We start from the raw sequence: 20,920 nt of genomic DNA on the forward strand, positions 1-20,920 counted from the left end.
CGCAGGTTATCGAAGAGCTGTCCTAAATGGTGACTGTGCTCGTGTAACAGTTTAGTGATAGCGTGAGAGCGTTGTGCGCGAGAAGTGCTGGGGTCTAGCAGATGTCTAAGAAGTTGCCACGTTCGTTTATTACTGAGGGGGTGATGGGTTCCTTCACAAAGCTGACCCCATTGTTGTGCCGCCGATTGAGTCATGTATCGCTCGATTTGTTGGTCTAGCTTCGCTATCCTAATGGGTAGTTTCCTGTTGTGGCGCTGGTTTTTCCACTGTCGCAGAAGTGACTGTTTTGCTTCCCACATATGGAGAAGCTTGGAGTCGAGAGTAGTAATCGGGGTGTCGAGGGGTAGAGTTCTCGTGTGAATTTCAACAACTTTTTGAAGTTGTTGAGTCCACTCGGTAAGGTCTGCAGTACGTGAGGGAGCGGTGCTGTTGCGGGTCTCTCTAAATTTGTCCCATTCTGTGAGCATCAGTGGTTTAAGTGCAATGGGTATGTGTTTTAGTTGTAAAGTAATGCTAATATTGTAATGATCACTGCCAAGATTAGTTTGGGTGTTAGTCAAAACCATTGTGGGGGCATTGTGAGTGAGGGTAATATCGGGGGATGTATCTTTGTTCACACTGTTCCCAAAACGAGTTGGCTCTTCTGGGTCGTTGTGCAGCGTAAAACGATGTGCCTGAATATGGGACCAGAGGGTTCTACCTTTCGGTGTAGATGCGGTGTATCCCCACGCTGGGTGGAAGGCGTTGAAATCCCCCACTATGAGGAGGGTGTGTTTGCCTGCCAAGGATGTACTCGGGCAAATAGAGAATCGAAGCGGTGCCTTTGCTCTTGTGGTCTACTATATACGTTAACAATGTATAAGAATGGCGAGTTAAGTTTATCACGTAGTATTTGGAGAAAGTCGTGCTCAATGTCGATGTCAACTAATTTCAAATAGGTAACTGTAAGGTGCTTCTGAGTTAAGACAGCAGTGTTTGGTTTAGCACCAGCCGGGTTTCGATGCGCTCTATAACCCGGCAGCTGCAGTACATCATTTGTTTCTTGTAACGCAATGATTGGGGAAGGAGTAGTGTGTGATTTGATGTACTGCAGGAGGTTTGCCTTTTTTTCGGCGAAACTCCCTGCAGTTCCATTGCCATACGCAAAGTTCAGTGCGGTTACGAGGAGCCATTTTCGCTAAGTTGAGTTGGCTTAAATTGGGCAAGCTCTGGATGGTTAGCGTGGACCGCGTCGATCCACTGCGTGAGTCTATCTAGGGTTTGTTGCATCGGTAACATGGCTTGTTGTATCGAGGCCACGGATTCATGTAGCTTCTGCAAGAAACCTGTGAAGAAGGTAATAAAATTGTCTAGTTTTTCCTCAAGTTTAGTTAATTTTTCTTTCTCTTTGTCAACCTTCTCTAGTTTCGCTTCGACTTGGTCTACTCGCTCATCGAATAACAATGTGGGAGTCGAGACTTTTCGTTTTTGCGCAGATGGTTGAGCGGGGTGCCTAGCTATAGGGGTGGTTGAGAGAGGAGCTGGTGCTGGTGAGATAGGCGTAGGGGTGAAAGGTGAGGCGGGGAGGTGTGGAGAGGTAGATGGTTGTTTGAAGGACTGAAGCTCTAGGCATAGTTTTGCATTTTCTGCCTTTAATTTAGCCAACTCATCCTGCAATAATTTGAGCTGCTTTTGAATAGAGCTTTCAGGGGAGGCTACATCAGCCCAGCTGACCTCGTGTCCAGGGCCAGTGCGAGGGCTGGGGTCTTGATGAATGCTTTTGTTGCGGCTTCGGCTGCGGCTGCGGCTTTTTCGGCTTTGCTGTCTTCTGATACTGGGTGAGCGTCCTCCTGGAGCATTCTTAAAAGATGGGCTTGGGTTGAGGAATGTAGCTGCATCTTGCTGGAAAGTTGAGGGTGCGTGCTCTGGTTTGGGCTTGTAGAGCTGTCGGCACTGGGGCGAGCTGGTGGGGTGGTCACTGTTGCACACCACACACTTAGGTTCACATTCGTGATCAAGGAATGGGTTCGGAATGCCACACATTGGACATAAAGGCTGAGGGGTGCCTGGGCATACGTCTGGTCTGTGGCCAAGCTTGCGGCAGAGATTACAGCCTTCCGTCTTATGACGATAGGGTACGCATCTGGTGATGCCACCCTGATAACTTATGTAGAAAGGCACGCGCGTACCTCTGAAGGTGACCAAGATGGACCTTGTGGAACCCATGCGACGTCCGATCAGGATGAAGCCTAGTCTTTCATAGTCCAACAGACTTGACAAGATGGCTTCAGATGTGTGTTCTATAGGAATATTACGGATGACCCCTCGGCAGATTCGATAGATCGGTAATGTGGGGGACCACTTCAAAGCTGCGCTCGTTCATCTTGATGGATTTGATACGGTGGTATGCTTCGGTGCGTGCCGAGTCCGGTGTGCTTATGAGCAGAATGTTGCTTACAGAGCTGATGCCGTATTGGTCATGTAGGGAGCTTGTGAGCGCTGCCGCTTTCAGTACGGAATGGATGAGCCTTGGAAGTGGAGTGTCAGCACAGCTGAGGCCTCCACGTACTCGCAGAACTATTTTCTAGTCGTCCACTGGAAGTGGAGGGGGTCTGGGGGCAGTGCGACGAGTCGATGGGAGAGCTTTCTGTGACTCTTCTTGCGAAGTGTTGATGTCAGGCGTCGATTTCTTCGGGGATAAAGCGGGCTTTCTGGCCTTGGCAAACACTTGACGCCAGCTGCCTTCATCATCGTCGAGAGCTTCGGCGGAGGGAAGCTCCTCTCCCTCTGTTTCGTAGATGACCATGTTGAGAGGCCTAGCCAGTATCATACTTTGATACTGGCATTTGATACTGGCCTAGCCAGTATCAAATGGTAACAGCCAGTATCAAATGGGTGGTTTTGGGATGTTAAACCCCACAAATCAATCAGGCCTAGCCAGTAGGCCTAGCCGGTAGGCCCACCGAGGTTGTCGAACGCTGCCAAAAGGTCTATCTTCGTGGATGCGAACTGCAAAGCAGTCACTTGAAATCACTTCAGGTGATGCGGTCAATTCCGTAGAAAGCTTCACATTTGTTCAGGTTCCCATTGAATGACTTAAGCAGTCAGAAACAGGAGTTTTGCCGGAGCACTTGCGAAACGCAGCCGCTCCCGGTGGCGTCTATGGCGCGTCCTTGTAGGGGTGAGGCCAGCACAGCGTCGGTGACCTCCTCTGCATCCCCCAAGTCGGTAGTTGGTTCCGTTGCCGGTGTCAGTGGTGGAAAAGCACCAGCGGCAGCGTCTGAGTCAGAGCGGCGGACAGGGCAAACCACAGTGTGGTGGCCATCCCCGCAGCGTCGACACGGGCGGTCACATCCTTCACTAACGTGACCGTGCACACCGCAGCGACCACAATACGGTGTTGTGCACTGGGCTCGTAGATGGTCCCCTGAGCCGTATCTTCGGCATACACACTCCAGACCACGGTAGTCAAACGTAGCACGGTGACCGGAGATGCGCAGGTAGTTCAGCACAGGATTAGTGGCGTTCATCTCCATTCGAACATACAGCGTTCCAGTGAGTACGCCGCGTCGCCCGCTCATCAAACCACTGTTGACAGTGAGCACCTTGCCATAGGGGGATAACGCTTGGGCGAGAGCTTCGTTTGAGACGAACGATATCAGGAACAGACAGGCGACGTTGGTCACTTGCGGGCCAACGGGAACGACTTGAACATGCTCGCCGCCAATCACCAGGCAGCCAGCATTGGCGATTAGAGACATGGAGGCCATGCTCTTCACGGTGACTTGGAAGCTTCGAGCTCCCTGATGCTGCACGCAGTATACCTCTGAGAGGCCGACTATTAAGGCCGTCGCATCAACGACGGTCTCGGCACTAGTCCCCGTAGGGACAACAACATCGAAGACAAGCGCCTTCGAAGGCGTTCAAGACGCGACGGGCACCATGACTCGTACTGACGGACGCCCTTGACGTAGAACGATCAGGGACGTCCTTAGCACTTGCAAACCGGAGTCAGCAGCTCACGTGAAGCTCCTTACAGCGGCACCCGTTCGTCCCTCTTAGCCATTGTAGTGTGTAAAAAGTATAACATTTTGACCTGCAAGGGGGTGCCGGTGAGAGATTTCTTCTGTGCGTTGTTGAACAATAAAAAATAGTGCTCAATGTACATGCCAATGGTTGCTAATGGGGAATGAGAGACAGGAGCATTCGGCTTTTAGTTAACTCGCACGCTGCGATCCCCGTTAGCAGCCATTGGCATGTACATTGAGCACTATCTGACAAGAAAGGGTTGCTACGTTATACTCGCTGGGTGCAACCTCCTTAGTTTTAGAAAGGTTTAGCTCGCGTTAGGCCGCAGTGCCATGAATACAATGAACTAGTATATACAATGAATTCGAGGTGGCTAAAGGTGGGAAGTAGATACGAAGCGCAAGCCGTAAGAAAGTGTGAGTGTGCCACTTCTCGTTTAGTCCTTGGAATGTCCGCTGGATGGCGGTGCTTCTATATGGGGAATATATGATGGAAAGATGCTGGATGGTGGTACTTGGAGTGTTGAATAGATGGACGAACGGACACACACACAGATGCATGGATAGACGCATGAACGGACGCAGGGGCGGATGCATGGACGAACGCAGGGACGGATGCACAAACAGACGCACGCACAGACGGGCGGATGGACGCATGGACGGTCACACAGATGGACGCATGGACGAACGGAAGCAAGAACGAATGGACAGACGAATGCTTTGCCTCCCTCTCCATCAATCACTCCGTGGATATCCTGCCAATTTTTCTTCAGCTGCTTTCCTCAGGTCAGCCATAGTGTCTGTTGCTGGGATGCTTGTTCAGAAGATAATGAGCGGTCACTCTGAAACTTCCATGCGCTAAGACCCTGGTGGGATGGCACAAGCTTGCTTTAGTCGCACACATGCACAACGTCACACACAGCCTGAAAAAAGGGGCTAGTCGGTTCAAGGTTAGGTAGGTTTTCTTGACCCCGAAGAAGCTGTCTTCAGGTCCGGCGCACCACCTGCGTGAAGCATAAAGAGGTCTGCTAACAGAACCATGAAATACGTTTTGTGAAGTGTGTCAACAGCGTCTTGTACGAGATACCCCTGTCCTGCGGCAAAGTCTGCATCAGTCAGATGGCACGCTGTCTCGATGAACGACTCCAGGAACACGAAAAAAATCTGAATAGTAAGGAGAAAAGTCACCTCTATGACCACTTCAAAGCGTGCTCGCATTGTGAACAACGATTTTGATTTGCGAAAACTCTAGGCAGAAGTAGAGAAAAGATGGCTAGCAAAACGCTAGAAGCAATTTTCATTAAAAAAGCAGGTGACGAGTGCATGATCAAGACTTCCATTGCAATTTACCATGCTGAAATGTGGTTTCTTTCGCGTCTGCTTTCAATTTTTTTTGTTGGTTGTGATGGTGCTCCTGCGCAGCATGTTGATTTATAAAGGTGAGCGTTTTCCTTTTATGAAACCACGTCGTAGTGTGTGCCTGTTCTCGCCCGCTCCTTCTCTTCTGTCCTGACACTCACGACGGTTTTTGTATCCCGAGTTAGTCCACAATGATTCTGCCAGTTCGTGTCCTCGATAGTATTTCTAGTTGCAGCAATGAGTGTGCCATTATTTGCTCATAAAGCATATTGTGCATGCCTAACCGTAATAGAAGTTCCGTGCTTGTGCTGTCTGGAAACCCAGCATTATCTTGTGTGTCCTCCTTATAGGGCTTATCATAAAAAATTCACACAATTGATTGACGGAACTTTGCGTTTGAGATTGTAGGCCAAAATTGAACAACTTGAAACAAATTAAAGAATGAGCTTTGCGTGCCTGAAAGATGTTTTGACAAGGAACACATGTTAAAGAAATTTTATTGGATATTTTAGGCATAAATTATTCAAATATTGAAGTTTAGAAATGAAATGTGCCTCCGTATTCATTTTTATCGCGATAACGATAGCCGAAGATGTCAAAACAGAGTTGCCAAAGATGTGACGTTAAAAATGTGCATGGCGGATGTGAGGGCTGCGAGAATGTATAGTAAATATTTCAGCGTTCGATGCAAAAGGACAAATTAAGTTTTTTCGTTCCATTCAAAGCAAAAAGGTTGAAACGTGAATGTTGGCAGTATTTTACTTCTGGGCAAAAAATCCGTGTTTCGTCATTGTATAAACCCGAATGGCTTACCCAATTTTCTCGGCAAAAGTCTAACACTTGGTAAGGTGCAGTGGCAGACAACTCCCCATCTCGAGCACGAAAGTGCAAGTCGCACACCAGGATCTTACGTACACCGAGATCGCACACCAGCAACTTACGTGCACGGCTGCACCAAAGCCAGTGCAGCCATGCACGTAAGAAGTTGCTGTCCTTAAAGGCTTCATGATCTTTCCTATGAGTGATGTTTTAGTGGTGAAGCACCTAAGGGGCCCCGCTTGTCAGCATGTCGTGTTATCGTCACGGTCCATCATAAATCAGTATGCACCCCAAAAATAGGTTAAATCCCACTACCGACCACCAACAGTTAGACAAACAACAACAGATGAAGTACGAGAATTTAATTTCATCAACATGGGTTCGTTACCTTAATCCTCGTAATTAATTTTCTCCGGTAATTCACAATCTATAGCAGGTTGCGGTGTCTGACACGAAGACAACTTAGGTCAAAATAATTGCCCGTGGCAATGACAAAATGAGCAGAAAAATAAGAAGCATCACCTCTCAGCAAACTGCATTCCGACGCAGTTTCCCGACGAAGTTAGCGACCCTTCTTTTTACGCTTGGTTTCGGGTTTGGAACCTGCTAGAGATCCATCGAAGAAATCTCTCTCAAAAATGTGGCAAATTACCTTGTTTAGGCCCTCCTTCCATCTCTTGTTCTGTCTCTCGTTCCCCATTAGCAGCGATGTTGCTGTGGGAAACAAGGGCCTATACTTCATCCTTCAGCCCTCCAAGGTTTCGTGTTAGTCGAGCTGCAGCCCCCTTTCCTACATTCTTCAATCATCCTTTTTAGGTATCAACCAAATTGAGGAGACAACCACGAGAGCACCATAGTGTAGGTGGATAGACGCATAGGACAGTCTATTAACCTGACAGCTTCGTTACTCTCCATCACATTGTTGTCGCGTGATTACTCGATTTTGTCGTCTCACACTGGTCGAATACATCCTGGCGGGAGCCTTTTAAATAATATTGTGAAGCTTCTGATGTCTACGCTGCTATTAAACACTTGCTGCGCTATTATTTTAACGGAATTGTGAGTAAGGGTAACGTTCTCCCTCAGTAGTGACAAAGGTATTTGGCGGAATGCTCCACAAGCACCTCTTTTATGGTCTTCAGTGAAAGAACACGACAGAGTGCTGGATTTTGTCTTATTTCACTTCATAGAGTAATAAAGTGTTTTTCAATGACTGGTTACTTTTTTATTTGCCAAATACAGAACCATTACAATAAAAGTTGAAGCGCACAAGCTACAAAATCTTAAATCATAAAATCTTAAATACAAAATCTTAAATCATAAATATCCAACACCACGCGGCAGTGATTGCCTCGTTATCTTTCAACTCGAGGCCTTAGCATTCTCAACAAAGGCTCTCAGGCAGAAAACACTTGTAATTCACGAATAAAAGTTCAGATCAAAGGATCATAACAGTTCTTAATACGCATTATTTAGCAATCATCCTATTGTACATGCAACGAAACTTAATTTTTGATCGTAACGTTTCTTGGGGATAACATCCCAAAATCCGACATCAAACTTCGTGAGCTTCAGCCCGCTTTTCGGCGAACGAAATAAAGATCTGTTCCAAATTGGTGTCTTGGATTAATACGTGGGAGAACTTGTGGGACTCCTCGAGCTGCTCCACTTTCTCGAAGACAGTGCTCCATGAAAGTTTCTCCTTGACGTGGTAGTCATGCACGTTCTGTGGCCAAAAACACAGTGAACCCGCATTAGCAATACTGTAAATTTTAAGGTACACCCATCCTAGTTGACTTCCTTTCACGTGTTTCTTTTGCGCTGCAAATCGTTTGCTTGAGATGCAAAACAACAAAACAGCAGCATTTCTCAGAGAATAACAATTCATACGCTGCACTGGAGCTCCTGTGCAAGCTGGAAACTATTCAAACGTGTGGATAAAAAAACACAAGCCATTGTAAATTGCCGATTGAATGCGTTAACTCCGTCATGCAAATAAACGTATTTTCGAACATAATTACCAACTTATACTTTTTCGACATTAAGGCTCACTGCTCACATGCATGTCGGTGCTTGTTTATAGCCTCACTGACTTACTAGTTAATTCTGTACTGTTATAAACCTACAAATGTAAGTTATTTTACAATAATGAGTCCTTAAGTCACTTCTTTGGGCACTGTCCGTGCAGTATGACGCGATGCCCGTTCATTCTAGAGTCCACCCGCCAATTAGAACTCAACCTAATTCGAAGAGTTCTGTACTCCCATATGAAATCGAATTGATGTGATTTTAATGCGCAGATACAGCGCAAGTAGTCGTGTTAGCGCATGAAATATTGCATGCCAAAAGCGCGAAATCGCACCAGGTGTCGAAACATGTGGATTGTGCATCGAGCGGTTGCTGCTAAAGTCTACCCATTGCAGAGCACACCGGCGCAATTTATCGTCATTATCAGCTACAGCCTCATCAAATCGTGCGGCTACGAGGTGCGCGCATTACCTTGGACGCCTAATAATGGTAATGTGGCTCACTCGCACAATGATGAATTATAACACGGTGAGCACTTCACGAGCCTACTTGCCGTAGGTGTTCTATGATAATTGAAATGGCTGATGTTGCGCGCGTACAAAGTTTTCTAACAGCGCGGTGTAGGTGCACACCTTAGGAGCTCAGGTTGACTAGCATGTGAGAAGGTGATGTGAACTGAGCCTGATTACGCCATTGCGTTCTACTTTTAAGGACGAAGTTCAAGCGTTTTCGAAGTTTTCTTGACCCGTTTCTCTGTTTATTGCGTCCATAAAGTCACTGCTTACAATAAATATTCGTGGATGGACTGCATTATTTGATTTTTTAGGGTCATATATGCCGACAGCTCCACGCATGTCGAGCGTAGAGCTCTTGTGGCTATGTTAATCCTTCTGTTTGTTTATTTAAACGACATATGTAGACGCCAAGTGGCGAACGTCTCCTTATACTCCATTTCAAAAGGCTTTTTGAGAGGATGTAACAATATAACTCTACGTTCTCCAAAGCGGGAAGCTATTGTGCTGGTTGCGAAATTACGCCTTGCTGAAAATCGTGCATTAATTCAAAAAGATCTGTTGTGCCGTACACCTTTACTAAAGATATCACCGACATTTTGTTATCTGGTGTTTCTTGCGTCTCCCGCATGTTTTTTTCCCGTATGGGAGGATGTAGTTCCCATGTACACATTTTTCGCCGTGTCTTGCCGAAATGGCGACAAGATAAACCTTGCGGCCACCAACGTTACCTTTTGTATACCTTCAAAACTTTATCTCTGTCCTATATATATAGTATAATTGGCAAGCCAATATCTTACATCATGTGCGCCGAGGACACGCACTTCCGGGAAGAGCGCGACCACGTCCTTGTCGAGTGCTTGGTTTGACTTCACCTCCGCGGTGGTTGCCTCTGCCGCGCTTACTTGGGTCCCCGTCGGCTCCCTACGCGCCACCACCAGCTGCATAGTGTAGCCGGTGCCAAACTTGTCCCGAAGGTGTTGCATGGTGCCCAGGCAAGTCATCTCACCGGCCACCATGATGCACAGTCGGTCACAGGCTCTTTCGCATTCTTCCATGCTGAAAGGCGGCAGATCATCAACGGGTAGACGCACAGCAATAGTTCTATCAAGTGTGCATAACCTGTCGGTATGAATGTCTCTGCAAACTAAATTAAAGTGAAAATCTCAAACGGTGCTATGCGTAGTGACCTCGACAAAATGCAGCGTCTCGTCGACTGATAAGAAATGTAACTTGATCTTAGCTTTGTGAGCTACACATGAAAAATGTAATTAGCGCCGCACGAACAGAGAAAAGCAAGTGTTTCTTCGTTCTTATCAAGCGGCGACGAAAGCAGCAGCAGTGACGACAGCTGCAATTGCAGGATGTTGCTCAACTTTTCTGCACACGGAAAAAGTTTTTTTTTTCTATGTCACTAACCTATACACCAACCTGCACAAACAGCTAACTCGCTGAGACAATCAACTGTAAAGAGAGAGAGAGACGGTGGCGGAAGACGCTCAAACGGGGCCTAACGAATTGCGTGGATGGCGCGGAAGGCTTAGGACGCTATGGCCGACGATGATCACGAAGAGGGAAGCTATAGGTGAGAAGCGCTAAGAAGCGTAAGTTCGATCACGAATACAGTTTTTTTCTAAGAGGACACGTCAAGTAAGAGAAACGTTCTTGGCATGAGTGTGACCGTACAGTACGAGTTTTTGAAGCAACAGTTAAGCCTCGAAAACATGCCGAAGAAGCGCAGCTGCGATCGAACTAACGTGTACCAGCAGAGTAACGTGCTACCGAAACCTTCTGCTTTAGCCTTCGGAATTGTTAGAATTAAAAGGCAGACATTTACACAAGTCATTATTAGCTTATTAAAGAGCAAAGCTGGTTGACAAGGGGGCCAAATGTGTCCTTCTTGGCTGATACAGGTCTTTCATTGACGTATACAAACTTAGTCAAACCACAGATTGCACACGCCATCCGTGTAATATTGTGCAAACTATATCACAAGAACTAACGTGGTAAGCTGGCGGTGGGAACCCTAGCAGGTGGTGGTGAAAAAACTGACACATCCCATGTTCAGTGGAAATCGACGATATGCGAACCACGAATGAGGATGGTTGGTATGTCACTTTAAAATCAGCACCACGTTACGAGGCGGAGGTAAAATATGCCGTGCATTACTTCTATGTCATGATTATATTGTTTCAAGTGTCATTTAGCTATGTCGTCATTCGCGTCACGTAATGTCAAATTTGGTGCATGTGAAGCTAGCAAAACGGCCGCAAGCGCATTATGAGCGTGACATGTATTGATGTTGTCACATGACACGCATCTGATGATTATCAAGTTTGCATCAGTCACATACCTTCGTAATCTATTCACGTCCCGTAATACCAAATTTTGTATATGCGAAGCTAGCGAAACGGCCGCGAGTGTATGAGTGTGGCATGTAGTCATGATGTTACATGACACACATTTCATGATTTTCGATTGATTGATTGATTGATTGATTGATTTATATGTGGGGTTTAACGTCCCGAAACCATCATATTATTATGAGAGACGCCATAGTGGAGGGCTCCGAAAATTTCGACAACTTCGTGTCCTTTAACGTGCACCCAAATGTGAGCACATGGGCCTACAATATTTCCATCTCAATCGGTGGAACCATGAACCATCGGTGGAAATCGTGTAGAAGCAGTAATCGCTTCCTTATTGCTGTGTCGTGCCCCAACGACTTTAAATTGCGCAGTATATTGGACTTGTGCGTTGACGCGATTGCTTTTGGTTTATGTTCTCAATTAATACTGCTGCTTTCTGGCGACGTGGAACTGAATCCCGGCCCAACAAAAAGAAGTGATATAGCCGCAATCTTGGATTCTATCAAACGCGTCGAGGACAATCTAGAAACGATTCGATTAGAGATAGACGGCCTTAAAACTGCCCAAGCAACCCAGGAAAAACAAATTTCCTCAATTAGCAACCGGCTCGAAATCCTAGAAAAACTAAAGCCCCAAACCAGCAACCCTAGCGATAACAACGATTCATCCCAGATAAGGCACGAAATTTCTGTGCTCAAAGCCGCAACTATTGACGCCAGCAACCACCTACGACGGACAACGTTCTCTTTCTTGGCATAAAAGACAACATAAAGGAAACATGGGAAGAGTCGGAGCAAAAGATATCCGCGTTTTGTGCCGACAAGCTTAAACTTACTCTGGAACTGGGTGCGATGGAACGCGCACAGAATCGGGACCTTTTCAGAAAACAAAACTCGACCCATCATTGTAAAACTAGCCCACTACAAAACGAAGGAACGCATTCTGAACTGCGGTCGCATGCTTAAAGACACAGACTTGGCCATTAGGGAGGACTTCGCAGCTGCCACCCGCATTGCGCGGTCAAAGCTGTTGCAGTTCATCCGCCCCCAAAAATGCGCATTTAAACTGAGTCTCGACAGACTTCACGTGGACAAAAAGTGCTACATGTATGACCAGACTTCCGACAAAATTGTAGAAATCAGCAAAAAACAGACTGTGCGTGCCATAGCTGGTGAGTCATTAGGTATGAGCAGCAAAACCACCGAATGACACCCCTCTGTCTACTGCACCTCTAACCCTCGACCAAGCCGATCATCAAGGCTAAATCTAAATGTTGCCTTCACTAATATACGAAGCATACTGCCTAAACTAGACAGACTACATAGTTTTATCCAAGATGTAGAAGCCGACATTGTCGTGCTAGCAGAAACATGGCTACACGAAAGCGTACTCGACAACGAAATCTTCCCGTCTAACATGGACTACACTTTATATCGCCATGATCGCACTAATCGCCGGGGTGGAGGCGTGCTCATAGCTATTAAAAACAATCTAACATCTTCTCTTCTCACTCATGACGACACATTAGAACTAACCTGGGTGCGAGTGTCAAACGTTGCCCAAAAGGCGATTTTTGGCATCTTTTACCGGCGGCCTGATTCTGAACCTGGCTTTTCCATCCTCCTTTCAAATTCACTCACCCGGATTGAAGACAAGTTCTCGGACGCCCCTATTTTTCTTTTCGGTGATTTTAATTTCCCTCAAATAAACTGGCCTTCAGTCCCTAGTGCATCCCCGTCCAACGAATCAAAGAAATTCCTTGATCTGACGCTAGATTTTAACCTACACCAAGCTATAACATGCCCCACAAGAGGTGATAATACTTCAGATCTTCTTCTAACATCAAGCCCGGATGACATAAAGCGCACAATAGTACTCCCGGGTTTAGCGACCATACCCTTATCCACAACTGCATATCTCTACCTCTGATCAGAAGGTCACCGACTGAAAAATTTATAACTGATTACAAACTAAGAAATTATGACGCTATCAACGACAAACTTGGTTCTTTTTTTAACAGTTTTCGCGGATCATATCAAACCCGCTCAGTAAACGCCAACTGGCAGATATTCAAAAACACGATACTTAACTTAGAAAAACAGTATATTCCAACCATTCGCGTGAAATCAGATTCCACAAATCATTGGTTCAACAAACAACTGAAAAGTCTTTTAAATAAAAAGAAACGTCTTTATAGGACCGCCAGTCAATGCGATAACCCTTTAACATGGAAAAAATATCACCTGTGCGCCAAAAAGTATCCTACGAAACTACAAAAAGCCAAAGATAAATATTTTTTATGTGACCTACTATCTATCCTCCGCTCAAATCCCACTAAATTCTGGCGCATGCTCTCTCACAAAAATCAAAGTACCAACATAGATCTTCTAGGCCCAGGCGGGGAACCAATAGACGCAAAACACGTTGCCTCCACTTTAAATGATTACTTTTTATCAGTATTTTCTACCCCTAACATTACACAGTCAACGCGAATACCTACCCGTTCCCCCGGCGCTGTATCTCTCGAAATAGCATTTAACCCTGAAGGAATCGTTAAACTAATCACCGGTCTTAAGATATCTTCAGCGCCAGGTTCTGACTAAATAACCCCGAAACTTTTAGTTAACACCGTCACAGTGGTTAGTCAGATTCTTTGCCTCATCTTCATGCAGTCCCTTGAAAGAAGCGAAATTCCAGACGATTGGAAGATAGGCGGAATAGTAGCCGTCTTCAAAACAGGAGAGCGAACGAATGCAGCAAACTACCGCCCTATTTCCCTGACAAGCATTCCCTCTAAATTATTAGAACACATTATATCTTCTCACATCGCGACTCACCTTGAATCAATAAATTTCTTCTATAATCACCAGCACGGTTTCCGAAAGCACTTCTCATGCGAGACCCAATTAGCCGAGTTTACCCACGACCTACTAAAAAGCATGGATGATAACCTGCAGATTGATGCCATATTCCTAGATTTTTCCAAAGCTTTTGATCGCGTACCACACAACCTATTACTTAGCAAAATTAATTCCCTTGGCAATGCACAGAATATTGTCTCCTGGGTTAAACACTTCCTCTCCAACCGTAAACAATTCACCTCCGCTAATAATCATAACTCCTCTAAAACTCACGTATCATCAGACGTCCCTCAGGGTGCGGGCTCATCACCTCTTCTATTTTTAATATTCATAAACGACCTGCCAACAAACATTCAAACAAAACTTCGACTATTTGCAGATGACTGTGTCATATACTCCCCCATTCACAACTTTGAAAACAGTACTAAACTACAGCAAGACCTCGACACAGTTGCGCTATGGTGCCAAGACTCATCAATGCCATTAAATCTAATTAAATGCAAATCGATGTCATTTTCCCGTAAACGCACCACTGTTCATCATACCTACTTTATCAACTCGCTTCCTCTCGATTCGGCTTCGTCATACAAGTATCTCGGAGTGCACATGTACCCATCTCTTTCATTTGCACCGCACGTACAGTCCATCTGCTCAGACGCTCTGCGTACGCTTGGTTTTTTGCGCCGTAACCTCAAATCAGCATCTCTTGACGTTAAAAAACTAGCATACTTAACATACGTACGGCCAAAGCTCGAATACGCATCGTCCATTTGGAATCCACCCCAGGCATACCTTGTTAGCGAACTAGAAGCAGTTCAAAACCGCGCTGCCCGCTTTATAACCTCACAGTACTCCAGAGAAATCAGCATCACCGCCTTAAAACAATCAATTGAACTGCCATCACTCGCGTCGCGCCGCCTCATCTCGCGCCTATGCCTCCTCCACAGTTTCTTTTTCCGACCCCGATCAAGACACGAACTTTTACAGCCCCCAAACAGAACTTCTTCCCGCATTAACCATTCAAACCCCATTGCACTAATCAACGGCCGTACATCCGCAATGAACGACTTTTTTTTCCCCCAAGCAATAACACTTTGGAATCGCCTTCCCGACACCATTGTTGCCACACCTGACCGCACATCATTCCGCGCAAAATTGGAATCCCACTTTGATTCCACCCATTAACCCGTGGCTGTAAATATATTCTACCAACGTACTGTATGTATAATTTGCTTGTGCCTAGTTGTTTGTACTCTAATTCCCAGCCAAAGCGTTTCTTTTGTGTGTTATTTGAATCATTTTTGTTGTCATTTTTGACCAAACTACCATATTAGAACTGTACTGTTTATAATAATTTGTTCAACTTGAATTATACACACTTACAGCGTATTTTTTGCCCCCCTTTATGTAATGCCCTCGGGCCTTTAAGGATGCAATAAATGAAAAAAAATGCAGCCGCCGCATCCGGGATTCGATACCGTGACCTGCGGGTTAGCAGCCGAGTACCTTAGCCACTAGGCCTCCGCAGTGGGGCCATTTCATAATTCTTATGTTAGGTTCTGTCGCTTGTGTTCATCATGCAGTCGTGTCTTACCATACCAGTTTTGCAACATGTCATGTGAACGAAACCACCGCAAGAGCAGCAAGACCATGAAGTTTAAATCATGCCATTCATGACATATTTTTCATAATTTTCGTGTTATAACTGATCAATTATGCTCGTAATGCAGTCATGTTATGACATACCAAGTTTGGTATCGATATCATTATGAAAACAGCCAAGAGTGCTCAAAGTCGTAGATAGATAGATAGATAGATAGATAGATAGATAGATAGATAGATAGATAGATAGATAGATAGATAGATAGATAGATAGATAGATAGATAGATAGATAGATAGATAGATAGATAGATAGATAGATAGATAGATAGATAGATAGATAGATAGATAGATAGATAGATAGATAGATAGATAGATAGATAGATAGATAGATAGATAGATAGATAGATAGATAGATAGATAGATAGATAGATAGATAGATAGATAGATAGATAGATAGATAGATAGATAGATAGATAGATAGATAGATAGATAGATAGATAGATAGATAGATAGATAGATACGCTAAAGTCTCCGAAGTTCGCTAAGAAATGCTTCGCATTTAGAACATTTAGTTATGAAAGTTATGTACAGGGCGAGTGGGGAGCGGTCATTAAGGGGCCACCCCACACAAAAACTTGGTGGGCTCCCTTTTACGGGATCCCATTGGCGTCGGCGGCGGACCTGGCTCGCTCAACCAAGGCCCGTTGAACCGCCTAGTTAGAGCAGCCTAGAAGAGCTGCCTCCCACTCCTACTGGAAAGGGTAGAATATAAGGGTGAGGTTTGGAGTTTTTTGTCATGCCCACACCATGTAGAAAATATCACGATAATTTTCCTCGCAGTGTGGGCACTTCCCCGTGATAGCGGTGTTGAAGTGTTTTAGGATTGCCGGGCACAATCGAGTTTTGATTTAAAAGCGAAGGAGGATTCACTCCTCCACCTTCGTGAGGTCCTTACAGTATTTCGGATTAATGTGATGGTCGCATTGGTAATATTTTATGATTACTTTAAAGGTGTGAACAGAATTGGTTTCGAGGTCGGGATCGGTGCCAAACGAAGACGGTGCCCGGAGAGTAAGCACGTGGTCTGCGGCATCGGCCGCCTAATTACCGTCGAGGCCCGTGGGAGCCGAAGCCCGTACGATTGTTCGGTGCGCGCAGGCACCATTGTAGTCGCTGTATTGCAGAATTTTGTAGGCCAAGGACAGAGCTCTTTTCAATGTTGCAGCAGGCACCCCTTGAGTCGGTGATAAAAAGAATGACACTGGAGCCGTGATGTGCAACGGCTAGTGCGACGGCGATTTCCTCCGCGTGCGTGATGCTATGTGCACGGAAGGTGAGTCCATTTACTGGGTTGTTTTGGTGGGCGACAACAGCCGTGTACCGTCCTCCTTCATGCGGGCCGGAGGCGTCGACGTAGAAAACTTTGAAATCGTGACCACAGTAGCCCCAGAAGAAGCACGACCCTTTCGTCGTTCGAAATTGGTTCGTGCGCAGGACAAACTCGACGCGACGGCTGCGCGCACTGTGTCCGTCGGAGAACCTGGCTAATAAGCAATAGATAGATTTAGTAGCGCGTCCCCAGCAGCCGTACGGACGTGGCCTATCAAAAATGGCTAGCAGACTGCATCTGTACGGCTGCTACGGACGGCAAACTAAATCTGTCTAATCACGCGTAATCAGCAACAGCGCGGAGGATTTTTCGCAAACACCCAGCATTTTCTATTAAGCTGCAAAAGCTTCGCTTTTAAAAATATGGCCGATTCCTGTGTATTAAGAATCAATATAACACGAAAGGAAAACTTACCTTCCAAGAAGTAGCTGATTGTTTAGTGTAGCTGATATACAAGAGCTTGTGCAATGTATTCTTGTTTTCAGCCACTATGCACTTTTTAACATGAATGCGTCCACGTTGACACCTAACGTCAAATCTCTATTCCCAAGTTAACGCCCATGATCACGCTTTATTCCTTGTAGTGGTGATGTTACCATATGCCTGGCCAAATCATATGGTGCAACATGACATCATCGCGATCTTTATAAACATTGCCGCTCCATATGCACATATTCAAAACGTCATCGTCTGACGAGATAACCGACACAGTGTTCCCTCCCAAGTAAAAGGGTAGCCTACCCCTGTACTCAAACATGTGCATCACAGCACTTCAGGATTACTAGAGGCAGACGTAGATTCAGCAATGAATCTGGCAAGACGTCATGCTTCCATCTGGGGTCTCTCGCTTCACCTAACGCTGAAACTATCAAAGCGCTTTGTCTGGGCGTTCGTTAATGTCATGGTGCAGTACACCGATCTCAGGTGGCAACACGTCCCAGCCCCTTATATTGCAGCGAAAGCTTCATATGTCTAATACAAGCAAAACACCACTCGGCATCTGTGTCACGAGTGGGGTGGTGGTGGTTATAAGATGGAAAAGAAGAGAAAAGTGAGCCCCGTAGCTGTCTCCATCAGGGTGCGACACCTCAACAGTAGCTCACAGGGGATGGGGGTGAGGAGGGATTAAAAGGATAGGATCAAAGGTATAGAGAGAGAGAGAGATGTGCTGGGACAGCAAGCGAGGACATATCGAGGAGTTAGGAGACAGAAGAAATATGGAAAAACGGTCACAGGAATCCGAGGACGGGGCACTATTTGCGAGAGCTCTTGTCGGCGTCAGGAGATGGCGTAGGGCAAGTCCAGTAGGTCAGAGCTACGCTGTCGTCGGAGATCGGCGTCAGGAGATGACGTAGGGCCAGCCCAGTCGGCCAGAGCTACGCTGACGTCGGAGATCGCGAGGGCACAACCGGTCAGCACAGAATCCAGCGAGCGAGTCCCTGTCACGAGTGGTCTCTGTTGGCTGTGCTATCAGTTCAGAAGTTCTCAGCATCGTACCCAAGCACGCACGCTATTTGCTGCGCTGGTAGTGACGTCGTAGCGATGAGTACGCGCGCATGAGTTTCTACTGAGAGCATCCACGTGGGTAAGCCATGGATCCTACGAACTCTCAAACAGCGGCCAACTTTAGAAAAGTGCCGACAGTGTAAATGCGAGATAGCTCTCGTTCGCAGAGCCGATGCTGCAGTCCGAGCAAAAAAAAACAGGTCTGGGAGGCTGAGTTTCAGCAGAAACTGTGTACCGATGATCCGGCCGCCTTGCAAGCTGCGCGAAATCGCGAACGGGAATCTAAGCAACCGTGGCGGGCGTATATTGTAAACTACGCCACCAAGTTAGCTCGCGATGTCAAACACTTGCAACAACGACGCACTGAACAAGCGGCGTTGCGGGAACGAAACGTCAATGTCATGATTAAGTAAGTGCGTTTGCTTCCGGCGGGAGTCTCGCCACTGCCACTTTCCTTCGGATGCAATGTCTTCACGGCTGGACGTGAAAAAAAAAGCAGTATCGTGAACCCAAGCAAAACGTGTGTCGAACCTCATTAAGAAGCATGAGCATGTATTAAAAAAAGGCCCCACATCTGCATGTTTGACTTCAAATATCGTCGAAAAACAATGGTCTCCTATCTGGAGAGAGTGAATAAAACAGTTATTTGATGTTCTGCACAAATAAATCGATGAATGAGATTCTAAACACGCTGCGTGATACGTGAGTGCCATCTGACGGTAATCTCAGAAAACAAAAGGAAGGCCTCCGCTATAGCAAGTGCACAGCTTGCTCGGACAATCGCGGAGGCCATATTTTGTAGATTTCCATGTAGGTGGCAGGACTGTATCGCCTTATGCCATCTTTGGCTTGCCGTACAGTTCTTAGAATTGCTTACGTGTGTCATTTCTAGTTGTATAAAAAAACACATTACAGAATAATGACGTGTTGACATCATGCCTCGTGTATGCGTAATATTTGCTTTTAAGCAACACTCGCACAAGTATGAGTGCAGAAATCAGAGCAATATTGGCGGGTGCTGCGGATGTGGTCGCACTTGATCCATTTCGGGTGAAAGACAAGTAGACCGACAGACATACAGACACCACTTTTTTTGCATTGAAGCGTCCCAAAAAAGACTTTCTTTTTTAATAATTGAGAATGAATTGAGTGTAGCGTTGGGTTGAACCCACTGCTAAGCACTAGGGCCACACGTTTCAGCTTTCACTGATTAACCATTTCTACGAAGGGCATGAGCAGTTATTTTTTTCTCAAGCAAGACATGAGCTCTAGCCGTGAACACGCGAATTTATTGCGCAAGTGTGTGCCCCGCTCCACCACTGTAAGACATTCACCCGTAGATGCCATTGCTTTTCTGTAGCGCTTGCTGCAGTCCTACTATTGGTGCCCTCGTACTGAAAGCAGTAGCCAGGGTGGAGAAACTACTTTAGGGCATGTGGAAGCTGCACTGCTGTGACAACGAACCATCCCACAATAGCACGACGCGAAAGGCAAACTGCGTAACTACAAGTATAGGACGAAACATTGACGACAGCGTTAACTCTGCAGGCATCGATGCATCTGAACTGTGACGTCGACGAGTCGTCCCCTATTGGCTCTATTTAGTGTCCTAACACAATACTCCACTTCATTACTCACCGGTGGCAACACTCCACAGCATCATGCATCAGAGATTGTGTGACAGATGTTTCTGGAGCATCGTACATGTTCACTGACCCATTTTAGCGGGCAAAAAGGTCGACAGTGTCGCTGAAGCCGACGTTTCAGCAAGTAGTCTTGTATCATTTAAGACAGCAAATATACAACTTATGGAATGGCACACCTGACTGAAGTATACATCCTTTTTGTCTATGTTGAAGGGGTACTGATACAAAAACTTTGACCTCGCGTTTATCTGCAGCAATGTGTTGCGGGGGGCCTGTTATTTATGACACGACACATTGTTGCAGCACATGAGATATAATTAATTACAGGCCCCTCATTATCGACCAGTTTTAGTTTCTATTTGAGAGAGCTCCAAAACCAAGGTGCAACTATCGCCACCTAGCGTGTGCAGCTCTCGATAACGTCAGCCCACAGCATATCTGTGGCACACTTCCACACTTTCCGCATCTAGAATTGCTTTCGAACAGGCAACGGGACTGCAGGGTCGCCAAACACAAAACATTCAAAGCGTGCGCTACGGCCACGCACTCACAACTAGCCGCCGAGACGTCTAGGCAACAAGAACAAACGCGGCAAAAGACAAATCGTGGCTATGACGTCATCATAACTTGATTTATTCACTGCAGCGTGGTGACGTGCGGAAAGTTAGGTGTTCCCAAAGGGTCCCCTTCGAGTGTGTCAACAGCATGGTGGAGTCGAGTGCTCACGCAAACTTTAACATTAACTTAAAATACCTCCCGAGCTATATTCGCTGTTGATACTTTGCAGATGATATAGAAGTGTTTACGGGAATGGATCCCG

At 46.0% G+C, this 20,920-nt stretch overlaps 1 protein-coding gene across 1 annotated transcript in view; it reads right to left on the minus strand.

Annotated features, from left to right (window-relative positions):
* Positions 1–7,385: 7,385 nt before the first annotated feature.
* The window catches only part of LOC119177926 (phospholipid-transporting ATPase ABCA3), a 175,109-nt gene continuing 161,574 nt past the window's right edge, over positions 7,386–20,920 (minus strand). Inside the window, exons 23-24 of the mRNA XM_075886165.1 lie at positions 9,526–9,784; positions 7,386–7,911 (exon numbers count right to left, since the gene is read on the minus strand). Of these exons, the coding sequence (XP_075742280.1) occupies positions 7,741–7,911; positions 9,526–9,784 (430 nt within the window). The 3' untranslated portion in view covers positions 7,386–7,740. The remainder of the gene's footprint in view (positions 7,912–9,525; positions 9,785–20,920) is intronic.

The sequence above is a fragment of the Rhipicephalus microplus genome, chromosome 1, assembly GCF_043290135.1.
Source record: "Rhipicephalus microplus isolate Deutch F79 chromosome 1, USDA_Rmic, whole genome shotgun sequence".
NCBI classification, from domain to species: Eukaryota; Metazoa; Arthropoda; class Arachnida; order Ixodida; family Ixodidae; genus Rhipicephalus; species Rhipicephalus microplus.